We start from the raw sequence: 25,676 nt of genomic DNA on the forward strand, positions 1-25,676 counted from the left end.
GTGTGACTATGAAGGGGGCACATGAAGGAGCTCCTCTGTGTTGAAGGAACAATGCCACATCTTTATTACTGTGATGGTTACTCAAATCTACACATAGGATATAATTTCATAGAACTATACACCAAAAAAGTTCATGTGAAAACGTGTAAAATCTAAATAAGGTACGTACCTGGTTAATAGTATTATGACTATATCAATTTCCTGGCTTTGACAATGAACCACAATTATGTGCAATATTATCATTGGGGGAAGCTGGATGATGGGTACATGGGAACTCAGTATTTTGTTGTTTTGCAACTTTTTTAAATTTATTTTTTAAGACAGGGTCTTACTCTGTTGCCCAGGCTGGAGTGTAGCAGTGCTATCATAGCTCTTCCTGGCCTCAAGTGATCCTGCTGCCTCAGCTTCCCCAATAGCTGGGACTACAGGCACACTCTGTTATATGGGGCTTAATAGTAATAGTACTAGTGGTAGTAGTACTATTAATATTTTGAGATGGAGTCTCGTTCTTGTTGCCCAGGCTGGAGTGCAGTGGCACAATCTCAGCTCACTGCAACCTCTGCCTCCTGGGTTCAAGTGATTCCCCTGCCTCAGTCTCCCAAGTAGCTGGGATTACAGGTCCCTCCCACCATGCCTGGTTAATTTTTTTTGTATTTTTAGTAGAGACGGAGTTTCACCATCTTGGCCAGGCTGGTCTCGAACTCCTGACCTCAGGTGATCTGCCCGTCTTGGCCTCCCAAAGTGCTGGGATTACAGGCATGGGCCACTGTGTGGGGCTAATTATTTTATCTTTTTGTAGAGACAGCATCTTATTTTGTTGTCCAGGTTAGTCTCAAACTCTTGGCCTCAAGGGATCCTCCCACCTCCCAAAGTTCTGGGATTACACATGTGAGCCACCAAACCCAGCCACAACTTCCTCTTAATATCAAACTATTGAACTATTTAAAAATACAAAGTTATTTTAAAATAATACTGCAGTACCCTGTTCCCTTTTACTGCTTCTCTCCATGCACAGAGGCAAAATTCTTTCCTCATCTGTTATTTATAGGCATATCACCAAGTAATGCACTGATGTTAACACTTTTTTTTGAGGCAATATCTATAAATTTCCCACTATGGAGAATTAGGATATATCTCTTTTCTCCCCCACATAAGTGCCTCCCATTTTATCTCTCCCTCCCTCAAGTATAATAATCATATTTTGTCTAGATTAATATTCAGTGTTTAAAATATAAGTACATGTGCTAATCACAGTAAAATCAAGTATTAAATTATGATTACTTTTCCTTCTCTGCATAATGAGTTCTTATCTTCAGGATTAAAAACTGATTGGGTTTTATTCTTTTTCTTGATTTTCTGTATATTTAGCTCATATTTATCCTGAAACTCTCCTCTAGTTGTTTAAATGTCCTCAAGAAACACTTATTCAACATCATATTTATTAAGAAAATGTTTGTTTCCCAAGGAAGTCTTTGCCGGAATCTTCTCCATGCCTCATGCTCTGCTATTATTCAAGGACCTCTCTTCACCATCAACCTGGGATTCCTTCCACATCACTTGTATTTGGGATCTGTTTCCCTTATCTCATGTCTTCCTTCCAGCTTCACTTTGTGATTTGATGGAACACATGCTCAAGTAGGTTCCCAAGCATGGGTGTACGGAGTAAATGTCCTTAGCACACATATGTGTGGGCTGGGCGTGGTGTCTCACACCTGTAATCCCAGCACTTTGAGAGGCCGAGGTGGGCGGATCACAAGGTCAAGAGATTGAGACCATCCTGGCTAACACAGTGAAACCCCGCCTCTACTAAAAATACAAAAAAATTAGCCAGGCATGGTGGTGGCGCCTGTAGTCCCAGCTACTCGGGAGGCTGAGGCAGGAGAATGGCATGAACCCGGAGGCAGAGCTCGCAGTGAGCCGAGATCACACCACTGACTGCACTCCAACCTGGGCGACAGAGCGAGACTCCTTCTCAAAAAAAAAAAAAAAAGAACACGCATGTGTGGAAACACTGAGCTCATAGGGTGGATACAGAATTCTAGGTTGGAAATCATCTCCCCTTACAATATTCAAGACATTTTTTATTGTCTTCTAGTTTATGGAGTGGCTGTTATGAATTCTGAATTCTTTCTGATGGTTTTTTTCTCTCTAGAGGATTGTAGAATTCACTTCTACATACCCCATCTTCCAAAATGTATTGATCACATGGCCTGGTGTGGGTCTATTCTCATTCATTGTGCTGATCACATAGTGGGCTCTTCCAATCTGAAAGCACATCCTTTCATTTGGAGACATTTTCTTAAATTACTTCATTAATGATTCATCCTCTTTCTTTTCTCTGTTTTTTTTTCTATTATTGACGTATTGAACCTCAAAGCCATCCTCTTAATTTTTTTCTCCTATCTTCCACTTCTTTGTCTTTTCTCTGCTTCTTAGGAAATTTCCTCAACTTTATCCATCAACCATTCCACCGACTTTCCATTTTGCTATATTTTTAATTTCCAAGGGCTCATTTTGTCCCTGCTGGGTGTTCTTTTTTTAAGATATAGCAGTCATTTTTGTTTCATGATTGCAATATCTTCTCTTATCTCTTAGTGAATGTGAATGAGTCTCTGTTTTTTGTTTTGTTTTGAGGCAGTCTCGCTCTGTCACCAGGCTGCACTGCAGTGGCACAATCTTGGCTCACTGCAACCTCCGACTCGCGGGTTCAAGTGATTCTCCTGCCTCAGCCTCCCGAGTAGCTGGGACTACAGGCGTGCACCACCATGCCCAGCTAATTTTTGTATTTTTAGTAAAGACGGGTTTTCACCATGTTGGCCAGGATGGTCTCTATCTGCTGACCTCATGATCTACTCACCTCGGCCTCCCAAAGTGCTGGGATTACAAGCATGAGCCACCACGCCCAGCCAATTCTCTGTTTTTTTAAACATGGATATTCTTTACTGTATAGGCTGTATTTCCGGTAGGTTGCTGCCCTCCCCTCCCCGCATTTGCCTGTTTCAGTCTTTCTGCCTGGGCAAACACAAACTACTTCCTCTGCTCTCACCCCACAACAACCAACACAGAAGACTCCTGGGGCCAAGCATGGGGCGGAGGGGGTGGTTTCTCCCACTGACAAGTGAGTGAGCAATTCTGCAGCAGATGTCAGCTGGGTGTCCTCTAGTTCAGTTCCCACCATCTCTACCTGGAGAAATCATCAGGCCCCACGGGTCGAGGGCTCACTCCCCAGGACTGCCCACCACTGCTGATACCAACTGCAAGCCCTGGCTGACTCTGTCTGTTTCTCTCTGTCTCTGTCTGTCTGTCTATTTCTCTCTCTCTTTCTGTCTCTCTCTATCTTTCTGTCTCTGTCTGTCTGTCTCTCTCTCTCTTTTTCTCTGTCTGTCTCTCTGTCTCTGTGTCTGACTGACTGGCTATAAAGTGGGGTTCCCATGACCTCATCCTCAGGTTTGATTAATTTCCTAGAGTGGCTCACAGAGTTCAGGGAAACATTTACTTATGTTGACTGGTTTATTACAAAGGATGTTACGAAGGATACAGATGAGGAAACATGTAGGACCAGGGTATAGGGGAAGGAGTGTGAAGCTTCCATACCTTCCTGGGACACCACCTTCCAGGGACACCACCTTCCGGGAACCTCCATGGGTTCAGCTATCAGGAAGCTCCCCAAATCCTGTCCTTTGGGGCTTTTAGGAGGCTTTATAACTAGGAATGATTGATTAAATATTTGGTCAGTGGTGATGAGCCCCTCTGTTCCCACTGGAGATTGAGGGGATGGGCTGAAAGTCCAAACCCTCTATTCTTGCCTTGTTCTTTCTGGTGACCAACCCTATCCTGAAGCTACCTGTAATCTGAGCCACCAGTCACCTCCTTAGCACACAAGAAGACAACACTATTCCCAGGATTTTAGGAGCTGTATGCCAGGAAACAGGGATGAGTACCAAATATTTATTTCAGCATATCACGGTCTTTATATCACGTAGAGACTTTTCTTAGTGTCTAACAATTCCCGTTTGCTGGTTCATATAAAGGAGGGGGGACTAAAAGGCTGTGAGAGGCTCAGAGCCCCTCAACTGTGCTTGCTGACTTCAGGCTTCACTGCGGGGCGTCTGGCTGGCTGTATGGAGAGGCCACAGTGTCAATGCCTAATGTGTTTTGGTCTTAGGATGGTAGCACCCTCTGGAATCCTGTGTTTCTCCTGGAGGGTGAAGATCCAGTCTAGGGGAATCTCAGTGTTCAGCACACATGGGGACATGGGGTTGTGGGGTCCCTCTGTATTCGGTGTGGCACCCCCAGGCACCCCCAGTTCCCCTCTCGCCCTGATACCCATACACAATGTGAAGTCCTGGCATCACCTGGGCATAAAAAGTAGAGTTTAATTGTATCTGGCTGCTTCCTAAACAGACTTGTAGCCAACCCTCTTTATTTCAGTCCTCATTCATTCTGATTTTGTGACTGTTATCACAAACTCCTGAGTCTGGGGGGCTCTTTGGTAGAAACTGTGTTGGTTGTTGACTCTGCTCACTGACAGCTTGAAGCTCCATTTTGAAGTCCTGCTGACTTGTTTTATCCACTGAACTCTGAGTTTCCAGTTTCCCAGATCTGTTGCTGTGGCTGCATTTCCTCTTCCGGTCATAGGATTATGCCTTTTATTTTATTATTATTATAATTATTTTGAGATGGAGCCTTGCTCTGTTGCCCAGGCAGGAGTGCAGTGGCACGATTTCAGCTCACTGCAACCTCCGCCTCCCAGGTTCAAGTGACCCTCCTGCCTAAACCTCCCGAGTAGCTGGGACTAAAGGCATGCACCACCATGCCCGGTTAAGTTTTGTATTTTTCGTAGAGACAAGGTTTCACCATGTTGGCCAAGCTAATCTTGAACTCCTGAGCTCAAGTGATCTGCCTGCCTCAGCCTCCCAAACTGCTGGGATTGGCTGGGCGCAGTGGCTGACACCTGTAATCCCAGCACTTTAGGAGGCCAAGGTGTGTAGATCACGAGGTCAGTATATTGAGACCATCCTGGCCAACACGGTGAAACCCAATCTCTACTAAAATACAAAAAAAGTAGCCGGGGGTCATGGTGGCAGGTGTCTGTAGTCCCAGCTACTCAGGAGGCTGAGGCAGGGGAATTGCTTGAACCCAGGAGGTGGAGGTTGCAATGAGCCGAGATTGCACCACTGTACTCTAGCCTAGCAACAGAGCAAGACTTCGTTGCAAAAAAAAAAAAAAATTGCTGGGATTACAGGCCTGAGCCACTGAGCCATGAGCCACTGTGCCCAGCTGTCTTATGCATTTTAAAACAGTCCCTTTGCTCTCCTGTGAGTGGGATTAAGGAAGATGGTATAAGTAAATGTGTGTGCTCAAGCTGCCACTTGTGTCATCCGTTTATTGATAAGGAAAGTGAAATTGAGGCTGGCTAAGTGGCGTGATCAAAACAACAGCAGCTTTAGGAGGAGCTCTTTGCCTTTTTGTTTCTTTGTTTTTTGGTCCCTGACTTAATGTATCTTTGTTAAGTGTGTGCCAGGCAAGTTACATTAAGCAGGTTGGGGACTTCCCTGGAGTGATGTAACAATCGCTAACATTTATTAAGTGTGTATTGTATGCCTGGCGCTGTTCTTGTTCTAACCTCTTTACATCTATTTAATCATTACAACAGCTTTATAATGGGAGCTACTATGATTATACTCTTTCTTACAGAGGAGGGAGGTGAAGCATGGAGAAGCTATGCCTTGCCCAAATTTGCACAGCTAGAAAGTGGTGAAACTGGTGTATGAACCCAGGCCCGGCTTTCCTAGCAGTAGTGACACTGTGGGCCCAGTGGCTCTGTGTGGTGGGGCTTTCAAGTGGGTTGTAGGCTGTTTGGCTGCATTCCTCCTTTCTCCCCACTTCCCTACTGGATAACAACACCCCCCCTACACACACAACCATGACAACCACAAGTGTCTCCAGACATTGCCAAATGTCCCTGGCAGGGCACAGAGCCCCCTGAGTGAGGAGACGGACCCAGGCAGGCTGAGTGCATGCCTTGACAGCTCTGCCCTGCGACCTCCTGGTCTGGTGAATTCCAGGGGCCCTTTTTCCTCCCCCTCGGAACGGGACAGCAAGGTCTGTGACTGCCTTATCCACAGGCAGATCCCGCTCGCCCTGCCCTGGCATCACCACCACTGGGCGGCTTTGCCTCTCACTAGATATGAAAAAAGCAGAAAAGCAAAACAGAAACTAAAGGTGGCAACTCTGCAGAGCTGGGCACGTTGGAAAGGCCAAGCCTTAACCCTGTCTCTCTCTCTCTCTCCCATCTTCATCCCCACAGAGCCAAGGTGAAGAAGGGGGTGAACATCCTGAGTGCTCAGACACGTGAGCCCCGGCAGTGGGGCGTCAAGCAGGAGGTGGGCAGCGGCGGAAAGCACGTGACGGCCACCGTGGCCTGCCAGCGCCTGGGGCCCAGTCCGCGCAACAGGTAAGCGGTGCCCTCCCTGCAAGCGTGCATGGTTCCTGGTCCCGGGCCCAGGCCGGCTGCTGCCTAAGAGCCTTGACTTGGACTCACGTGAGCCGCTGCTCAGAGGAGCTATTGAACCCACCGCCCGGAAATCTGGAGGCACTGACATCCATGCAGGACCCTCTGCCTCTGCAGCAGGGTGGGGTGGGGCACTCGCTCTGCAGCGCTGTGGGGTGGACTTTGGAGCAGGGTGAGATCATCTCTGCTCTGATAGGGCTTGTGCATTCTCCACACCTGAACTGACTTTCTGGGGGCCTTGCCCTGCCTACATTATCAGAAGATGCTCAGTTACAAAGTACTCATTTTTTCATGAAGAGTAAGATTAAGTCTTCAGTGAAAAGGAATTTAAGGGAAGGAGGTGACCGTCAGTGGCAATAATGGAGAAGAACCTGCTATGTGAGATTCACTGTAGACATCCTGGATGATTTTTAAAAATAATTGTTTTCTGGTTATAAAAGCAATTCATACTCATTTTAGAATATGAGGAAAGCACAATTATATGAGGTGGGGGAAATCATATGCCAATATCCTTCCTACTCAAGGGTAACCCACTGATAACATGTTGGTTCATTTCCTTCCAGGGTGTTATACCTGCGTAAGGCTAATATATGCTAAATATATTTAGTTTACAAATTTGGTATCATCAAATACGTACAGATTTTAAGGATACTATAATTTTCACTTGTATTGGAAACATTTTCTCTTAACATTAAATATTCCTCAAAAACATTCTTAATAACTTTATAATATTCATCAGATGGATTTAACATAATATAAACAACCAACCATGCCTGTATTTTACCATTTAGGTTGACTCCAAATTGTTTGTAAATTTCAACTTTTATTTTAGATTCAGGGGGTACATGTGCAGGTTTGTCATGTGGGTATACTGCCTGAGGCTGAGGTTTGGGGCATGAATGATCCCATCACCCAAGTGGTGAACAGAGCACTCAATAGGTAGTTTTTCAGCCCTTTATTCCCTCCCTCTCTCCCTACTCTGGGAGTCCCCAGTGTCTGTTGTTCCCATCTTTATAACCACATGTACCCACTGCTTAACTCCCACTTATAAGTGAGAACATGGAGTATTTGGTTTTCTGTTCCTCCATTAATTTGCTTAGGATAATGGCCTCCAGCTGCATCTGTGTTGCTGCGAAGGGTATGATTTTGTTCTTTTTTATGGCTGTGTAGTAGACTATGGTGGATGTATACCAGATTTTCTTGATCCAGTTCACTGTGGATGTGTTGATTCTGTGTCTTTGCTATTGTGAACAGTGCTGCAATGAACACATGAGAGCATGTGTCTTTTTGGTAGAACAATTTATTTCCTTTGTGTATATACCCAGTAATGGGATTGCTGGGTTGGATGGTAGTTCTGAGTTCTTTGAGAAATCTCCAAACTACTTTCCACTGGGATTGAACTAATTTACTCTCCTACACACAGTGTGTAAGTGTTCCCTTTTCTCTGCAATCTCTCCAGCATCTGTTATTTTTTGACTTTTCAATAATCATCATTCTGACTAGTGTGAGATGGCATCTCAGTCTGGTTTTGATTTACATTTATCTGATGATTAGTAATATGGAACTTTTTTTCATAAGTTTGTGGTCACTTGTATGTCCAAGATTTATTCTTATAGATAATGTGGCAATAAACCACCTTCCACATAAATCTTTGTCCACATCCCTTTTTCCTTAAGGTAGCTTCTTAGACTCAAAACGTAAGATTATTTTTCAAGACTCTTGTTATATTCTGCCAGTGTATTTTTCTGAAGGGATTGGTATTAAAGAAAGAAATATTCTATTACTGGACACATTTTCTTAAGTGACAGCTGCAAGGCGCCATGAAAAATCCTCAAATTCTCTGCTTGGTTTAGAACCACACTGTTCTTTTGCCCATAGAACCCCCTCCTCTGTCCTTCCTTTAACGTGTAACCAGAAAAAGAAAATCTGGTATCCCGAACAGTTTACAGACTCAAATGCCAACCCTCACCATCATTACCCCAAGAAGGATTTTTAGTGCATCTGGCGGGGGTGAGATCAGGGACGAGGGTTGGGTGTCTGAATCTTTGAACTTGTGAAAACATGGCCAAAAAGAAATGTGTTTACGAGTCCCTTGTTCCAAGCAGGAGATCAGAGGCCAAATTAAATCTCCTGAATAGAATGCACATGAAGTCTAATTAACCCATAAGATTAGTGTTGATTATGCAAATGAAAGTGAACGTGTTCATTAGCAGGTGGCGAAGTTATGTATGTGAATAGTTCTTCAGGTGGGAACCTGAATGAGAAGTAGAGCAAGGGAGATGAGCCTCATGGTATCGAGTCCTGAAGGGCTCCTGTGGCCACCCTGTTTGTTCTGAGCTTCCAGGTGCCCCACTTTGACCCCAGTTGTGTTTGCTGTCTCAGTGGTAAGCATTGTGCATGAGTTTCCACAGTCAGCCATCCTGAATGTTTTGGCAAACTGTGGACAAGAGGAAGATCTGAATCTGCAGAAATGGAGAGTAATGGCATCTGAGGCACAGAAGGAGGCACTGCAGATGGTTAGACCCCAGAAATGTGTTCAAAGAGGAGGGCGGGTGGTGCATCGGGTGGAGTCACCGTGCCCGGCCCCACTTTGACTTATAAGGGCCGTTGTGGTCATGTTGGACCCACCTGGATAATCCCGGATCATCACCCATATCAAAACCTTCACTTAATCACATCTGCAAAGTCCCTTTGCCTTGTAAGGTAACATATTCATAGGTTCTAAGGATTAGGATGTAGACAAATTGGCCTGCCTCTGTCTTCTTACAGCATGGCCCCTGTTATGTCCATTCAGTCCTGAGTCTTTGAAATGTTGGGTTTGGACACCTTGGGGTACCGAGGTCAGGCCAGCGAGTGCACCTTCCAAGATTCCCAGGGCAGGGAATGGCATTCCTTCCCATGGCAGCTTTCTTGGTAGCCGAGGAGGTCTGATAGCCAGATCTTTCTTACCTATAGTACTGCCACGGGCAATGGTGTCACCCTTCCTGGCGGGGTCCAGCAGAAGCAGTCAGTGCCAGCCAGGAGTGTGTATTCTTGCTTCAAGGTGAGGGTTGCTCAGTCAAGTATCTGAAGCCTCATTGGCACTGAGCCCCACCAAGGCCATGACTGTGGCTGCCTGCAGGAGCCTCTCTGCAGGACTCTGAGAGCCTGTGCTGGCTGGGATGGCACTCACACGTGCAGACAGTGGTTCGTTCCTTGCCTTTGGCTCTTGAAATATCCCATTGTGAAACCCCGTCTCTACTAAAAATACAAAAAAAAAAAAAAAAATTAGCCAGGCGTGGTGGCGGGTGCCTGTAATCCCAGCTACTTGGGAGGCTGAGGCAGGAGAATGGTGTGAACCCGGGAGGCGGAGCTTCCAGTGAGCTGAGATCGCACCACCGCACTCCAGCCTGGGCGACAGAGCAAGACTCTGTCTCACAAAAAAAAAAAAAAAAAAAAAAAAAAAAGAAATATCTCATTGTGAGCTTTTGCATTTAGGTGAGTCACTGATTTGAGATGTGGAAGCTGCAACTGTGTTTTCAGATCTTGGCCACATCCCCGTGTTGGCCACATCCCCTGGCTGGTAAGACAGGGAACCTAGGGAGACATAAATAGCTTCAAAAGGGTGAAACTGGTCGCCCATGGAGGGGCTCTCACACCAGTGGCTTCCCCAGGCAGGTCCAGAAAGGTGGTTCTGGAAGGTTTTACGACCCCCTGCCAACCATTCCCATCCGTGGCTGTTTCTTCAAAGGCACAAACACCAAACACACACACCAAATCTACCTAAAAGTGGTGGCTTTGTAAACAAACACAGCTTCAGAGCATGTCCCCTGGCCCTTTACCCGCATGACCACCCACCCCATTAATCCCCATACATAGAAGGCTTCTACATCAGGAGATGATGGTAGCTCATCTGGGGAGCTGAGCTCTGAGAGCGGCAGACAGCTAGTGGTTAAACATGCCTGTTGTTGATGCGTCCAGGGCTCTGAAAGTCATTCTAGTCCATAAGTTTCAAACAGGACCATGAATGGGCACCAAGGGCCCCACTAATCCCTAAAACTGCTTGAAAATATATGGTGTGTGAGAGACTGCCTCCATGTGCCATTCTCTTTACACCAGTTTCACTGCTGTCTTCCAATTCTTTAACTCATATGAACCGGTCATCCGTGAATTGAACTTGGTTGACCTGTGTTTTTCATGCAAAAATAAAATTTCAGTGACATTTGTTGGGACACACAAAATCTCCAGTTAGTCCCCATTCCACCCTATTGTCTTGTATCTGGCCTCTCCACTTGTGAATTGGCTATGTGGTTTGTAAAAGTGTTGTAGTATGAAAATCCAGTGTATCGGTCAGCTATGTAAGGACCCCGTGATCACATAGGGCCCACTTGGATCATCTCTCCATCTCATGATCCTTAACCTAATCACATCTACCAAGTCCCTTCGACTTATAAGATAACATATTCATAGGTTCTAGGCACTAGGATGTGGACAAATTTGCCACAATCGTGCCACATAAAAAAACCACCCAAATCTCAGTGATTTATAGCTACAGTTGGCCCTCCATATCCATGAGTTCTGTGTTCACAGATCTAGATTCCTTTAGTGGAAGGTTGTGTCTGTATTGCACATATACAGACTTTGGTTTTCCTGTCATTATTCTCTAAATAATATAGTATCACAGTAACTATTTACATACATTTACATTATACTAGGTATGATAAATAATCTAGAGATGATTTGAAGTATACAGGAGGATGTGCATTGGTTATATGCAACTACTACATCATTTTATCTAAAGGACTTAAGCATCCATGGATGTTGTTATCTGCAAAGGGTCCATGAGCCAATCCCCCTTGGGTAACAAGGAGCGACTGTCCAAGCTTTGCTCTCACGCTCCCAGGGCTGTAGGTCAAGTGAAGTCTGGGCCTGCTAAGGGGAAGCTCAGGTGGGAGACTGCCTTTGGGTGTGAGCTGGCTGGGCTTAGCTCCAAACCTTGAGCTGAGTGTCTGTCTGTCCATGTGTGTTTGGTCCTGGGCCCAGGCTGAAGGGGCAGAGTTATTCTGGGCGTGCTCCTCTCACAGCAGCTCATTATCCTCTCACCTAAGACCAAAACTGGTGTCCTGTCCACTAACATCCCCTTGGCCAACGTGAGTCACGAGGCCAGGCTGTGGGGTGAGGAAGTCCTCACCACCCAGACATATGGGGTGGGTGAGCGGAAGGAGTGCATGCTGCATTTGGTAAAACCACCATCACCCCCCAGCGCGTCAAAGGGCTGCTTGGCTCAGAAAATTTCCCCTATTGCTGAAACGTTCTTGCACAGTTTCCATCTGTGGCAAGCTTTAGACATCCCCTTTCCCATGTTCATTTCTTCAACAAATTATTTATCAAGCGCCTGGTACTTGCCAGCTACCATGCTGACGATCTGTGGCCAGGAATCTTATCCGGGAGAAGTTCGAAGATGAGATACTTAAAGACTGTCCCAAATATGAACTCACACCTGGCAAATGATGAACCGTGTCGTGCTCAGCATAGGATGAACAGTGGCGCTTGAGTGAGGAAAGAAGAATTGTAGGTGAGACAAGCAGTGCTGGCTGTGTGCCTCGCGCTCTCCAAATGCTTTGCATATAATCCTCCTAAGCATCTAACCCTCCTTCAGGCATTCGAGGTAGACACAGTGAGCTGTGACCTCAATTTACATGAAGGGAAACTGAGACATGATGCATTTTTTAAACCCACTCAGTAAGAGGTGGAGGTGGAATTCTAACCTGGAAGGTCTGCCTCGAAGAACAAGCTGTCGCTTGTGCTTATTCTTGTCCTGACAGGAGATACACCCAATGGATCACCCCGGCTGGCAGACACTGCTCCACCCCGGTTCCCGTTAAATCTCTTTTACTGCTCTATATCCCTCTGTAGGTGTGTTAGCCAGCTAGGGCTGCCTGAACAAAATTCCACAGACTGGTTGGCTTAAAACACAGAAATTTATTTTCTCACCATCTGGACTCTGGAAAGTCTGAGGTCAGGGTGCTGTCAAGGGTGGTTTCTGGTGAGGGATCTCTTCCTGGCTTGCAGTTCGCCACCCTCTCGGCATCTTGTGTCCTCAGAGGGCCTTTCCTCTGTGCATGGAGAGAGAGAAGCTCCTGGTGTCTTTTCTTTTCTTTTCTTTTCTTTTTTCGAGACAGGGTCTCGCCCTGTCACCCAGCCTGGGGTGCAGTGGTGTAAACAGGACTCACTGTAGCCTTGACTTCCTGGGCTCAAGCGATCCTCCTCTCTTAGCCCCCCAAGTAGCTGGGACTACAGGCATGCACCACCAAGCCCAGCTAATGTTTGTATTTTTTTGTAGAGACAGTGTTTCATCATGTTGCCCAGGCTGGTCTCAAACTCCTGAGCTCAAGTGATCCACCTACCTTGGCCTCGCAAAGTGCTGAGATTACAGGTGTGAGCCACTGCACTTGGCTTCTTCCTCTTCCCGTAAGGACACCAGTCCTATGCGATTAGAGCCCCCTCTTAGGACTTTGTTTAACCTTAATCACCATCTTAAAAGCCTGCTCTCCAAATATAGTTACACTGGGGGTGAGGGCTTTGTGAGATGAATTTTGGAGGGAACAATTCAGTCTGTAATCATGGGGTTTGCTCTGTCATCCTGAACCTGCTTCCGTCACTGCACCACCTGGGGCTGCCCCTCACTTTTGTGCACTTGTGCAGATTCTTGGAAGAGCCTGGGAGCTTCTTCCAGGGATCCTCTTTGCCGATGATGGACGGGTGTGGAGTACGAAAGCCTACCTCCATCTCCCCCACTGCAGACAACTCTGAATTGTCATGGACACAGCTTGACTCAGAGCTTCCCACAGGATCAGGCTGCAGGCTGGGTCTTTGAAAGCACACCTTCCATTTGCTTCTTCCTGCAATGTGAACTATTTCCCTCTCCCCTTCTCCCTTTCCAGTTTCTCCTGGTGCGTGGGGAGAAAGGAAACAACATCCTTAATCAGTCACTTGCAAATGAATCCTTGTCTTATGATCTGCTTCTAATGAACCCAAACTGAGACTCTCAGAAACATAAGAGCCCCCCGCTTCCTCCCCTGGTGAAATGTCCTCTTAGACGGGGAGAGAGCACTTGTTAGGAAAACTGTCAAGCAAGACAGCTGTTTTGCTGGAGTGCCATCTCCCTGTAACCTAGAACCTCTGAAAGACCAGGGTTGTTATGGTCCTGAAACCATCTGTCTATAAACACTCAGACCCAGGAAGACAGCTAGCACCTGGTCCGTACACACACCAAACCACGTGGCATTTGGTTTCCAGGCTCCCCATCACCCTGGGAGAGGTTCTGAGCATCTCGGCAGTCAGGCAAAGTCAGCCAACAATTTACCAGAGTGCGTGTCGTATTTACAGGGTGCGAGGCCAACAGAGCAATTAGCATGCTGCCCACGTCCTTCCCTGTCAGCGCCCTGTGACAGAGAGGATCAAGCATGAAGCAAATGCTTCTGTGTCTGCAGGGAAGAGGCATAAAAGCACGTGGAGAGCGTGCTGAAAGGCAGGAACACATCTTGCGGTTCTTTAGGCATCCTCCTGTTCCTTAGGAAACATCTTCCACTTCCCCCTTCATCTCCTTTCCTCGATCTGCATCTTTTTTCAAAACCAGGTGTCCGGGTGAGTCTGAGTAGCTGGGGAGCAGTGAATCGAGCAGTGAGTGTGACCTCAGCACTGGCAGGAGGGAAGAGCAGACCCTGGCTGCTTTTGATTCGAACGTTGCACCTTGATCTAATAAAGGTTTCTGCCTCAAGCATTCCTGGAGCCTTACTTTAAGCTCATTCCTTCAGGGAAAATGCTAAAACTTAGGTGTTTCTTTAAACTGTGGGCATACTCTGAAGTTCAGGGGGGACTCCATGTTGGGAATGCAACCCCCTGAGGCTGTTGATGAGGCAGGATTCCCAGTGGGGTCGGTATAGGCACACCTGCCTGCCACTCCACTTCCCACTGGCCCACATGCACCTGTGCTGTTAGATGCTGAACACCTTCACTTAAACTGGTTCACTTATGCGTCTCAAGTTTCCCATTTAGGCATTCTTATTAAAACACTACTGTTAACATCTCTTCCAGAAGCAAATATAGTATCTTAAAAATAGAAACTTACATAGAAAACTATAATATTCTGTAGATTTTATAGTGCTTGACAGCACACAGAATAATACTGTGTGTATTTCACTGTCTCTGGCACTTTACAAAATGCTCTGTGTACATTTTTCAGTAAATCTTTCTAATGGTCTCATGAACTGAGGCATCATACCATTGGGCAAATAAAAGAGTAAAGACACTCACAGGAAGTAAGCATCCAAATGAATATTTAGGCAAATCATAAAAATGTTTTATTTAAAAAATAACTTTAATGTACACAAATAAATGGAGAAAATGCCTATCAGTTGCACAAAATAAAGGTGAGCATAAACAAATACAATTAAAACATAAAAATCCTGGCCAGGTGCAATGGCTCACACCTGTAACCCCAGCATTTTGGGAAGCCAAGGCTGGTGGATCACCTGAGGTCAGGAGTTCAAAGAATCTGAGACCAGCAGGCCAACCCTGCCTCTGCTAAAAATACAAAAATTAAGCTATGCATGGTGGTGCGTTCCTGTAATCCCAGCTACTCAGGAGGCTAAGGCAGGAGAATGGCTTGAACCCAGGAGGCGGAGGTTGCAGTGAGCCAAGATCACACCAATACACTCTAGCTTGGGCAACAGAATGAGACTCTGTCTCAAAAACAAACAAACAAAAAAAGCATGAAAATCCTATTGAAGTCTAGCTAGCTAATGTTAGCAGCAAAAAGCTGGGTGCTTGCCTTGGAGGTTACAGAAAGGGGTTAGAAGGTGCAGGAGAGTGCTGTGGACACACGAGAGTGCAGGGGTGTCCGGTCTTTTGGCTTCTCTGGGCCAGATTGGAAGAAGAACTGTCTTGGGCCACACATAATATACGCTAACACTAGCAATAGCTGATGAGCTGGAAAAAGAAATTGCAAAACAATCTCATAATGTCGTAAGAAAGTTTACGAATTTGTGTTGGGCCACATTCAAAGCCATCCTGGGCCACACACGCAGCCTGTGGGCTACAGGTTGGACAAGCTTGCAAGCAGACCAAGCTGAGATTTTCTTCTACTTACCTTTTTATTAGGCTTATTTTTTTAATGCCTTTATCTTACTTTTGTAATCATAAAAACATATTCAAAGATACGTTTTTTAAACCCATATTCCATATCTTATGTAACTATTACCATTATTGCCTCCTGCCTTACAGAGTGTATCTAAGTATTTTTATACCATTGGGATCAGTCTGTAATACGTTACGTCTCTTTTGGTAACTTAACATTACCAAAGTACTTTGCTTGTCCCATACTTAGCTTTTTAAATAACTGATTAAGTGGATGGACCTGAATTATTTAGAAAGCCCCCTATCGCGGGGTACCTGGGTTGTTTGTTCTCAGCATTTTAGTATAAATAAACCAGTGGCAGACATTTCCACGACGATATGGCGCTGCCTTTTCCCCCCATTCTGAATCATGGAGCACAGGGAGCTGCTGTGAGGGATTTCTAGTCCGAGTTTTTGCCCTTCCTAACTTTATTTTGTCACCCCTTCTCCCGACCTTCACACCCAACATAGAAACTGGGAAACAAAGTCAAAAGCTGGCACCAGATGAGTAAAGGGGCCAGGGAAGAGGCAGGGAGCCTGCGGGAGGAGAGGGAGGGGCCCCTCATGGTGCCCCTTTTACTCCTCTAGTCCCTCCTTGTTACAGCTCCGGGGGTGTCTGTGTCCAGGACTGGTTACGGGCCATCTGGGAGACTTTCGCTTTAACCTCAAAACTTCCAAAAGAACCTGAAAAGGAAACACTTTCTGTCCACGTGATTCAACCTTACTCAAGGGATGCATGTTGCCTTTTGGAAACCCTTCCTGGGATACTTCATCATTCCCCTAGAGTAGCTGTCTCTGACACTTGTAATCGTAGGACTACATGCTGAGAGGCTGCAAAGCTAGCTGGACTCAGAGGCATCCACGTGAAATTCTGAGCCAGTTAACCCGGAGTCACAAATGCAAGGGACAGGTGAAAGGAGGAGGTGGGTAAGGAAGTGGGTGGAATGAGCATGCTCTGCAGGCTGCGAGAGGCGGGGAAGGTGGCAGGCTGCACCCTCTCAGAGGACACATCCATTCTTTAGACTCTGGAGCCTTCCCAGGTGGGAATGCAGGCTGTCAGTTGCCAGATCTCAGGATTTTTCTAGACCTGCTGAAAATCCAGAAATCTTTCAATTTTTGAACATTTGCTTGGATGTTTAAAATCACTGTGCAAATCAAACAGAACGTATATTGTTCAGGAAAGATTGTTCATCAGGAAGTAAACCATGTGCAAAAGTGGCCTGTTTGAGTCAAAATAATGCCTGTTTTCTTTAGGAGGTTGATTGCCTATATTGTCCAGGTACAGAGTTTGCAGCAAAACAGCTGTCCAGGAACTTGACTGTGCCTCTTTTGGAGGGACTTAGAAAGGAGGCCAGCTGTTTCAAAGACTCCGCTGCCCCTCATTTTCACCACACGAGCCCTCCTAAACAGACCGCATCGCACAGACGCTCCTGTATTTCCAGCAGATGCTATAAACACGCATCTGAGCTCTGGTTCTTTGGCTGTAAGTGTCAGCCCTAATTGGGATCCCAGTGCATGGCGTGGAGTTCTCTCTCCCTGCTCCTCTTGTCACCCAGCTTCTAGTTTGATGGGGTGGTCTCTGGGCCAGTGTTCCCCAGGCGTTCTTGGAGGAGACTGGGATCCACATGCTTCCATAGAACAATGAATGATGCCTCTCCTGTTCTTCCCCCTCCCTGGAACAGAAGCAGCTGCTGCATCCCCAGGCTCCTTAATTCAAGAGCTAGCATCGTGCTTCAGGGACTCTCTGCTGCGGGGGAGAAAAGTAAATCAGGCAGGTAATAAAACGAGAAGGCTGTTTCCAAAAAAAAAAAAAAAAAAAACCAAAATCATTGAAAATGGTGAATAAAATGCCCATTAGTATTCATTTAAGCAGTCTCAATTGCATACCTTATATACATAACTGTGCTTGGCTATTTGTTTTGGAGAATTCTGGAATAGGAACGTGCTCATAGCTGCTTAAGCAGTTTTCAACAGTGCTTAGAGGAATGAAGTGCTAAAATAATCTGCTTTTCCCTAAAGGAAATTGCTCAGACCAACTGCTTTCTGTAAGAGATATTTGAAGATTGCAAACTACCATGAATTAAAATCCCCCAACCAATGGCATAAACTTACATTTTGGGTCCCCTCCTAAAACAAGTTAAAAGTGTCTCCCACTCCGCGCACCCAAAACTCATAGCAGGCTTCTGTGAGCATCTGCAGCAGGATAATTTATTGATACACAAGTTGTGTGGGTCTCCATAAAATTCTCCCTCCTTTTCACCTTCAGCAGGCGCCAGGCCTTTGGCTTCCTGGACTCCATAGAGGTTCGTGGCAAACGTTGACTATTAAAGCCCAAGATCATTGAAGTTATTGTTGTTGCCTAACTTTTTGTTTTTTTGAGACGAGATCTCTTTCTGTCACTTAGGCTGGAATGCAGTGACACGGTCATGGCTCACTGCAGCCTCGACCTCCTGGATTCAGGTGATCTTCCCATATCAGTCTCTTGAGCGACTGGGACTGCATGTATGCACCACCACACCCAGCTAGTTTTTGTATTTTTTTGTGGAAACAGAGTCTCATTGTGTTGCCCAGGCTGGTCTCAAACTCTTGGGCTCAGTGATCCACCCACCTCGGCCTCCCAAAGTGCCGAGGTTACAGGTGTGAGCCGCTGTGCCTGGCCCCAAGTTGTCTGCCATTTGTAGACACTAAACTCTTCCAAGAGAATTTGCTGGAGGCATTGGAGTAGTGGGTGGAGAGTGGGGGAGAGGAACAGTTGAGGAGAGGCGGTGAAAGAGCCTGAAAGAAGATTTTACTGGAGACCAAAGGGCCAGGTCTGGCATCCCAAGCCTTGATTTGATGTCTGAAATGGTGAAGGGGCTTCTCCATTGCTTGATTCTGTTTCAAAATGCAAGCACCATGGTTTATCATCCCATCAAGACTACCTACCATGGAGGAAATGAATTTTCCCAAAGGAAGTCAGGATGTGTCTATGGAGGAGGAATAGATGCTGGGCAGTGAAAGCTGATGTGTAGGGCATGGCGCCCATAAGAACCTGCACAGTGTTGGACAGTTTGTCCACACCATCACCCATTTCCCCTATACAGTGAGTATTAATATGATCCATTTTCAAATTATGACACTCTGTGTTATAGGTTGTACTTTTTTCAGAAATATTCCCAAGGAACATCCTCTCCATGTCCCCAACCCACGTGCTCTTCTGGAACCTCTCTACTCTCCCATGAAGAGGTGACAACTTTGTCTTCTCCCCTTGAAACTGGGTGGGCTGTAGTGACTGGTTGACTCATAGTGCTGAGCAGAAGTGATGCTATGTAACTTTCAAAGCTAAATCATAAAAGCACCTTGTATCAACATGGAGGGAGCCCTATTGTCCAAAGCCACCATGCTGTGAGGAAGCCCAACTATCCCATGTGGAAAGGCCAAAGGAGGACCCCCAAGCCTTGTGAATAGAGCATGGTGTCCAACTGCCCCTGACTGCTCCCACCACTATCTGACAGCAACTGCATGAGAGACCCAAGCCAAAGACACCCAGCTAAGCCCTTCCAGGATTCTTGATTCACAGAAACAATGAGAAACAATAAAATGATTGCTTTTGTTTTATACCGCTACGTTTTGGGGTGATTTGTAGCATAGCAACATGAAAGTGAAAAACAAGGGAACTCAGAGGAGTTCAACTACTTGCCAAGCCCAACAGCTACTAAAGATCAGTGTCAATATTTTAATCCTCTTCTTTATGCTTCTAAATGCCCCTTCTTCTCCCACAACAAGGAAGAGATTCCTAAGCAAAGAGATATTGACGGGCTTGTCATCTTACACCAAGGGACCCTTCCCACTTCCCAGTCCAGCATCACCTCTGGAAGCTTATTTCTTTTCTTTTGGCACCCAAGCCTCATTTAAGGTATTTCATGGCCAGAATGAGGAGTTTCTGCTTTCTTCGTTCCCATCATAGTCTGACATGTGGTCCCCAGTCAAAACTGAAAATGTATGAAGCAAATATATCTCTCAGCATCTGTCCTGAAATGATTTATTGTATCAAGTTAACAAGTCTCTCAAGCTCTTGCCAGACCAGTAATTAGTTTTAGAGGAAGGCTGGGCAGCTGATACTCTGGCCTCTGACATAAAGCAGGTGCATTTCAGAACTAATGTCTCGCCTTAGAGACCCTGCCTTACCAAGATGCACAGCTGAGGTCCTCCCCCTGAAGCCATGCCTCTGTTACTGGTCCTCAGACAGCAAACTGGACAGTAGAACAGGGTTGTGGACTAGATTTCTAATATCCCCAAGGCTCTGTGTGTCTCAGAGAACATATTCACAGTCTTCTCAGCCACCACTGAGCCACCATGCCATGCAAAGTTCATCCACTTAGGAAAACCCTTCAGATTTCACAGACTCTTGTTATTGAGCTCCTTCTCATACCTGGCTGATCTTCACAAGACAGTGGCAAACTGCAGTAGAAATGAGCAGTTGCCTTTTTATTTTTAATTTAATGGATCTTTTTGCTACATCAGAGGTAAAGTTTTTGCTCACATGGTGCCCACATTTCAAGTACTCCACAAAGCAATATGGCGCCACAAATAACAACGTGGTTTCTTGAGCCAGCCCGGCAACTTGAATTCACATCTTGGCTCTTCTGCATGGAAGTTGTGTGGTTTTGTGCACATTAGTCAGTCTCCTTGGCTCTTACATGAAAATGAGATGATAAGTAATAATATTACCTTTGCTGAGGAGTGCTTGTGAGGATTAAGTGGGTTAATACATGGGGGGGTGCCCAACTGGAGTGTTAGTTGTGTTTTCTGTGGAACAAGGCCTCCTTAAGTTCTTCCTGACATTTTTTACACGGTGGTACAGAATATCTTGCATTGTAATTGTGGCAGAGGCACAGCACTATTTTTCGTTGGTGGCTGATATGATTTGGCTGTGTCCCCACCCAAATCTCACCTTGAATTGTAGCTCCCATAATCCCCACATGTCATGGGAGGGACCTGGTAGGAGGGAATTGAATCATGGGGCTGGGTTTTTCCCATGCTGTTCTCATGATAGTGAATAAGTCTCACGAGATCTGATTGTTGTATAAAGGGCAGTTCCCCTGCACACACTCTCTTGCCTGCCACCATGTAAGACGTGACTTTGCTCCTCCTTTGCCTTCCACCATGATTGTGAGGCCTCCCCAACCATGCTGAACTGTGAGTCAATTAAACCTCTGTCTTTTATAAATTACCCAGTCTTGGGTATGTCTTTACTAGCAGCATGAGAATAGACTAATACAGTGGCATATGCCAACCACTGAGCTATACTGCCCTGCTGACTTTGATCCACTCCAAATTCCCACTGGAAGCTCTATCCTGTCCACCTCCCTCTTCCTTTCAGTGGCTGGTTGGCTCTGGCCTTTACTCCCACCCTCAGGGCAACCTGTAGGTAAAAGAGAGAGCAGTGCCCAGTCAGAGGGCACCTGGTGATTGACTATTCTTTGCTTTGACTATTTATAAGCCAACACTAAAAGTCCTAGGCTTGTTGCAATTTGTCACTTTCCTAAGGTATATTCCCCCTTGTTCCTGCTTTTGTTATTTTTATAATCTTGATTTATTTGGGGGTAAAAGGTAATACATTTATATAGTTCCAAACTCAGAAAGTATACAGACTTATATACAAATATCTATTTCTGCCTCCAGCCACCCTGTGCAAGCCCCCAGAGGTGATCCGCATTTGTAGTTTAACACATACCTTTCCAAAAATATTTCATGCATATGCAAACACACACACACACACAAACACACACACAGACACACACACACACAGACACACACACAAACATACACACACAGACACACAAACACACACACACATTTCCTCTCCCACTGCAACTTCAATCTTTTTTATCTAACAATATATCTTGTATTTTCTCCATGTTAGTACATAAAGTTCTTTATTCTTTTTTTTCAGACATCTGTATATTATGGCATATAGTGTAAATTATGTAAACCAACCCCCATATGAACTGGCATTTAGGTTATTCTCAGGTTTTTTTGTTTTGTTTTGTTTTTTTTTTTTTGCCTGGAAGTACTGCTTTGAATAACCTTATGCAAAGACTATTTTGTACTTCTGTGATCATATTCGTGAAATAAACTCCAGCAGTGGACTAGCTGAGTAAAATGGTGTGAGCATTTACAAATTGTATATTAGCATGTTACCCTGCACAGAGACTGCACCCATTCACACCACCACCATCTTTACCCACACGTTACTCATAAGCTGTTTGATCCTTTGAGACTCGTATTTTATGTACTCAGAAATGACTTGGCTATTGAGTGGCCTGAGATTACCACTCACCATGGGAATTGTGCTATGGATTTTTAGGATTTTGTGCCAGAGCCAGCCCCGTGACTCCTGGGAAGCTCTAGCATGGTATTTGTGAGCCTGGGATCCACTGAGTCACTGGTGCATCCCCCTAGGATCTGCTGCAGGGACAGCTACTGTGTATGAACAGGGACCATGTGCAGGCTCTACCTTGTGTCTCCTCTAAATTCTCACTTAACCTGGGCTCTCTAGTTCCACTCTTTCCACCAATGCCAGCCCCATCTTTCCTTTCAAAATGACTAAAGTGTTCTCTTTAAAACATAAATCGGGCTGGGCATGGTGGCTCATGCCTATAATCCCAGCGTTTTGGGAGGCTGAGGCAGGTGGATTGCTTGACCCCAGGAGTTTGAGAGCAGTCTGAACAACACAGTGAGACCCTGTCTCTACAAAAATACAAAAGTTAGCCAGGCATGGTGGCACATGCCTGTAGTCCCAGCTAGTGGAGAGGCTGAGGCAGGAGAATCACTTCAGCCCAGGAGATAGAGGCTGTAGTAAGCCCTGATGGTGCCATTGCACTCCAGCCTGGGCAACAGAGGGAGATTCTGTCTCAGTAAGACCAGGGAACTTCCTGTTGGCTCAATGTTTGCATTTCTTTCTGATAAATCCCCAAGCTTGGTTGTGGTCTGCAAGATCCTGAGTGATCTGGCCCCTGCCCCCTCTGGACCTTACCCCATGCTTCTCCCATCACTTGCAACTCATCTCCCACAGTGGCCTTCCAGGAGACCTGACCCTGAGGAGCTAAGTGTGTTTCTACCCCAGGGCTCTTGGATCTGCCATTCCCTCTGACTGGAATCTTTGCATGACCAGATTATTCTAATTTCTACATCTTAGCTTAAATATTCTCCAAGATCTGCCATTCCCTCTGACGGGACTCTTTGCATGACCAGATTATTCTAATTTCTACATCTTAGCTTAAATATTCTCCAAGAGGCTATCTGTGACCACCATGGTGATCACCTACTTCATCTTATTTCTAGAACTCACCAGTATGGAATCACCTTGTTTCTTTGTTTGCCATCTGTCTCTCCATGAGAATGCAGATTTCACCATGGCAGGGAAGTGCCTATTGCCCTCACGTCTGTGTGTTTAGGGCTTAACTCAGTTCCTGGCACAGGGAAGGGATGGAAATATTTGCTGCATGAATACATGTATTGCTGAATGAAAGATCTTTGTAACAATATGTTGAGTTATCTTGTCTCTAGTTTATAGATGAAGAAATGGGATCAGAGAGCCCTTGTGTTGAGAGTATGAAAGCTGAATGACTAGATAAATGAATGGTGCTTGTTATGATATATTGAATTAGATCCTGTTGTCCCACCGTACAGATAAAGGAAGAGGCTCAGACAGTCTCTATGTGCTGAAAGAAGGGCGCCCTAGGAGTCAATGATGGGGCCCCAAGGTTTTGGAAGGGAAATGCAAGCAAAAACCAAAGCTACTGTCCTGCCCCATGGCTTCTTCCCCTCCCCCAGACCTCCCTGCCAGCTCTCCTCCTCTCAACAGCTGTGATAAAGGCAGGGGGAGGATTTATTGTTCATGCAGTGAGGGATTTATGAAGCAAAGTTTTTATGTCAATGTTGTACTAGGCACTGCTGGACATATAGACATTTTGTTAAGATGTCATTCCAGTTGGCAAGAACTTCATGGCTTTGCCCAAGCTTGAAATTTGCTAATCATAAGGATATACAGAGCTTCTTCATCTTTATTTTTCATGCCGGGCTGCCTCTCAGAAATCAGAGACTTGCAGGGAGCAGGAAAGCTCAGGCTGTTCCCCTAAAAGCTTGAAAACGGAAGAGTCTTCACATGCTGCCTTCTGCATGCCTGTTAAACCCTCCCAGTTAGGGACCTCTGACTACATCAGCCTGATTGGAAGGTCTTAGAGGAAGCCCCTGAACTTCTGTATTTATATTCATTAATCAAATAATTATTAAGTGCCTTCTAAGCAGTGGGCATATTAGGGTTCATTAGGTCTGGACGATGAGCGTGTGGACTTCATTGTTGGTTAGAAAAGGTGCACGCCAAAAAGTATTCAGTTGCAACTATGGCAAATGCTATAAAGAAGAGGTGTGCAGTGTTAAGGAACCCACATAAAGAAGTGTATGACTTAGGATATGGGCCAATTGCTTGCAAAAGAGACTTTGTTTAAAGTGGTATGAATTGCAAAAGCATATTTTTTTCTGTTCCATAGAGATCCAAAGTGGTTTGGTGCCTCTGCTCTGCAATGCCATCAGAAGCCCAGTCTCTTTTCTCCTGGCACTAGAGGCTGCCCTTGTTGATGTGATTCAAGATGGTGTGCTAGTACTTGGAAGCCCAGCCAATGGGAGGGTGGAGAGCGAAGGAGGGCAGTGGAGCAGAGAAGAGATGGGTGGGGTGTTGGCGAGAGTGGTCCAGGAAGATACCGTCAACCAGTTAGACTATCCCAATAGCCCCAAATAAGGATCCAGTGTGCATCTACCTTCCCACCACCATCTACCCCAAACTACAGCCTCCGCAAAACTGGGAACCACATCTCTCTCTCCTCTGTCACTTTGCACAAGCCCATGTGGCTTGGCGCCAAGCATTCTGAAATGACACCCAAGCCGCTTAAGTTGGCAAAATATTTGAGGTTGTGGTTCAGGAGAAGACATCACAACACCTATTTTTTAAAAGCGGTATGAAAAGAGACAGTCTCTTAACACAGAGAGATTATCTTAATAACTTTAAATTGGCCCTTCAGACCTCTTACTTCTTTTTCTCAAAGACATCATGACACGTTGTTCCATAAGGCTGTTCTCCACGCCTTTCCTGGGTAACCTAATAAGTTTTTTTTCTTTCTGTTTTCAGCATCACATTAATGCTTCATAATTGGTCCTTATTATTCCCTACTTGTTCCATCTCCAGTGCAGTATTTTCTCACCAGCGATGTGTAAACTAGGCCGGCTAAATGGCAAAGACGCCTCATTCATCATGTCTTTAATTTCCCCACCTTAGAAGGAAGCACTGCAGCTTAAGTGTAGGATGAAAGCAAATCACCTTAATACTTAACCAGCTGCTGGGGCTTTGGCTCTGCATGCCTCGCCTTCCTACTATGGAGCAGACAAGGGCAAGCGACTATCTTAAAACCACAGTGGTCACCACTGTAACCATGGTGGGTGTAGATTGATTAGGATAAAGCGATCAGCTCCTGTGACAGCAGCCCCCAAATCTCTGGTTCATCAAGATAGAGCAGATTTCTCTCTTGTTTGTGTGTTTGAGTTCTTGTAGCAGCTTCCACTCTGCAAAGGTGGCAGGTACCCAGACTCCTGCCAGCTTGTGGCTCCATCACCCCAAATGTTGCTACAGTCAGTGCAGTCCAAGATAGCTCATCACCACCGTGAACTCCAGCCAGGGAGAGGGACAAAGGGTAAGCCAGGAGCCTGCTGCCTTCTTTTAAGTGCAGGACCCAGAAGCTCTTGACCCAGAAGCTCTATGTCATGTCCCATGACAGAACAGACACACCAGCTGTGCCTAGCTGCAAGGGAAGCAAGGAAATGTCATCTCGTATCCTAGTTAACCATGTGCCATGCCCAAAGGGCACAGAGGAAGAAGGGGACAGCTGATAGTCTCTACTCAAATTCAAGTACAAATCTGAAAATACTCAGAGAATGAATGTTGAAGGAAATCCAACATGCATCCTCTGAA

At 45.7% G+C, this 25,676-nt stretch overlaps 1 protein-coding gene across 1 annotated transcript in view; it reads left to right on the forward strand.

The window, feature by feature from the left end:
- TMEM132C (transmembrane protein 132C) overlaps positions 1–25,676 on the forward strand; it is a 459,511-nt gene that overhangs the window by 280,287 nt on the left and 153,548 nt on the right. The window contains exon 3 of the mRNA XM_009248400.4: positions 6,311–6,457. Coding sequence (XP_009246675.3) covers positions 6,311–6,457 — 147 coding nt within the window. The remainder of the gene's footprint in view (positions 1–6,310; positions 6,458–25,676) is intronic.

The sequence above is a fragment of the Pongo abelii genome, chromosome 10 (genome assembly GCF_028885655.2).
Source record: "Pongo abelii isolate AG06213 chromosome 10, NHGRI_mPonAbe1-v2.0_pri, whole genome shotgun sequence".
Classification (NCBI taxonomy): Eukaryota; Metazoa; Chordata; class Mammalia; order Primates; family Hominidae; genus Pongo; species Pongo abelii.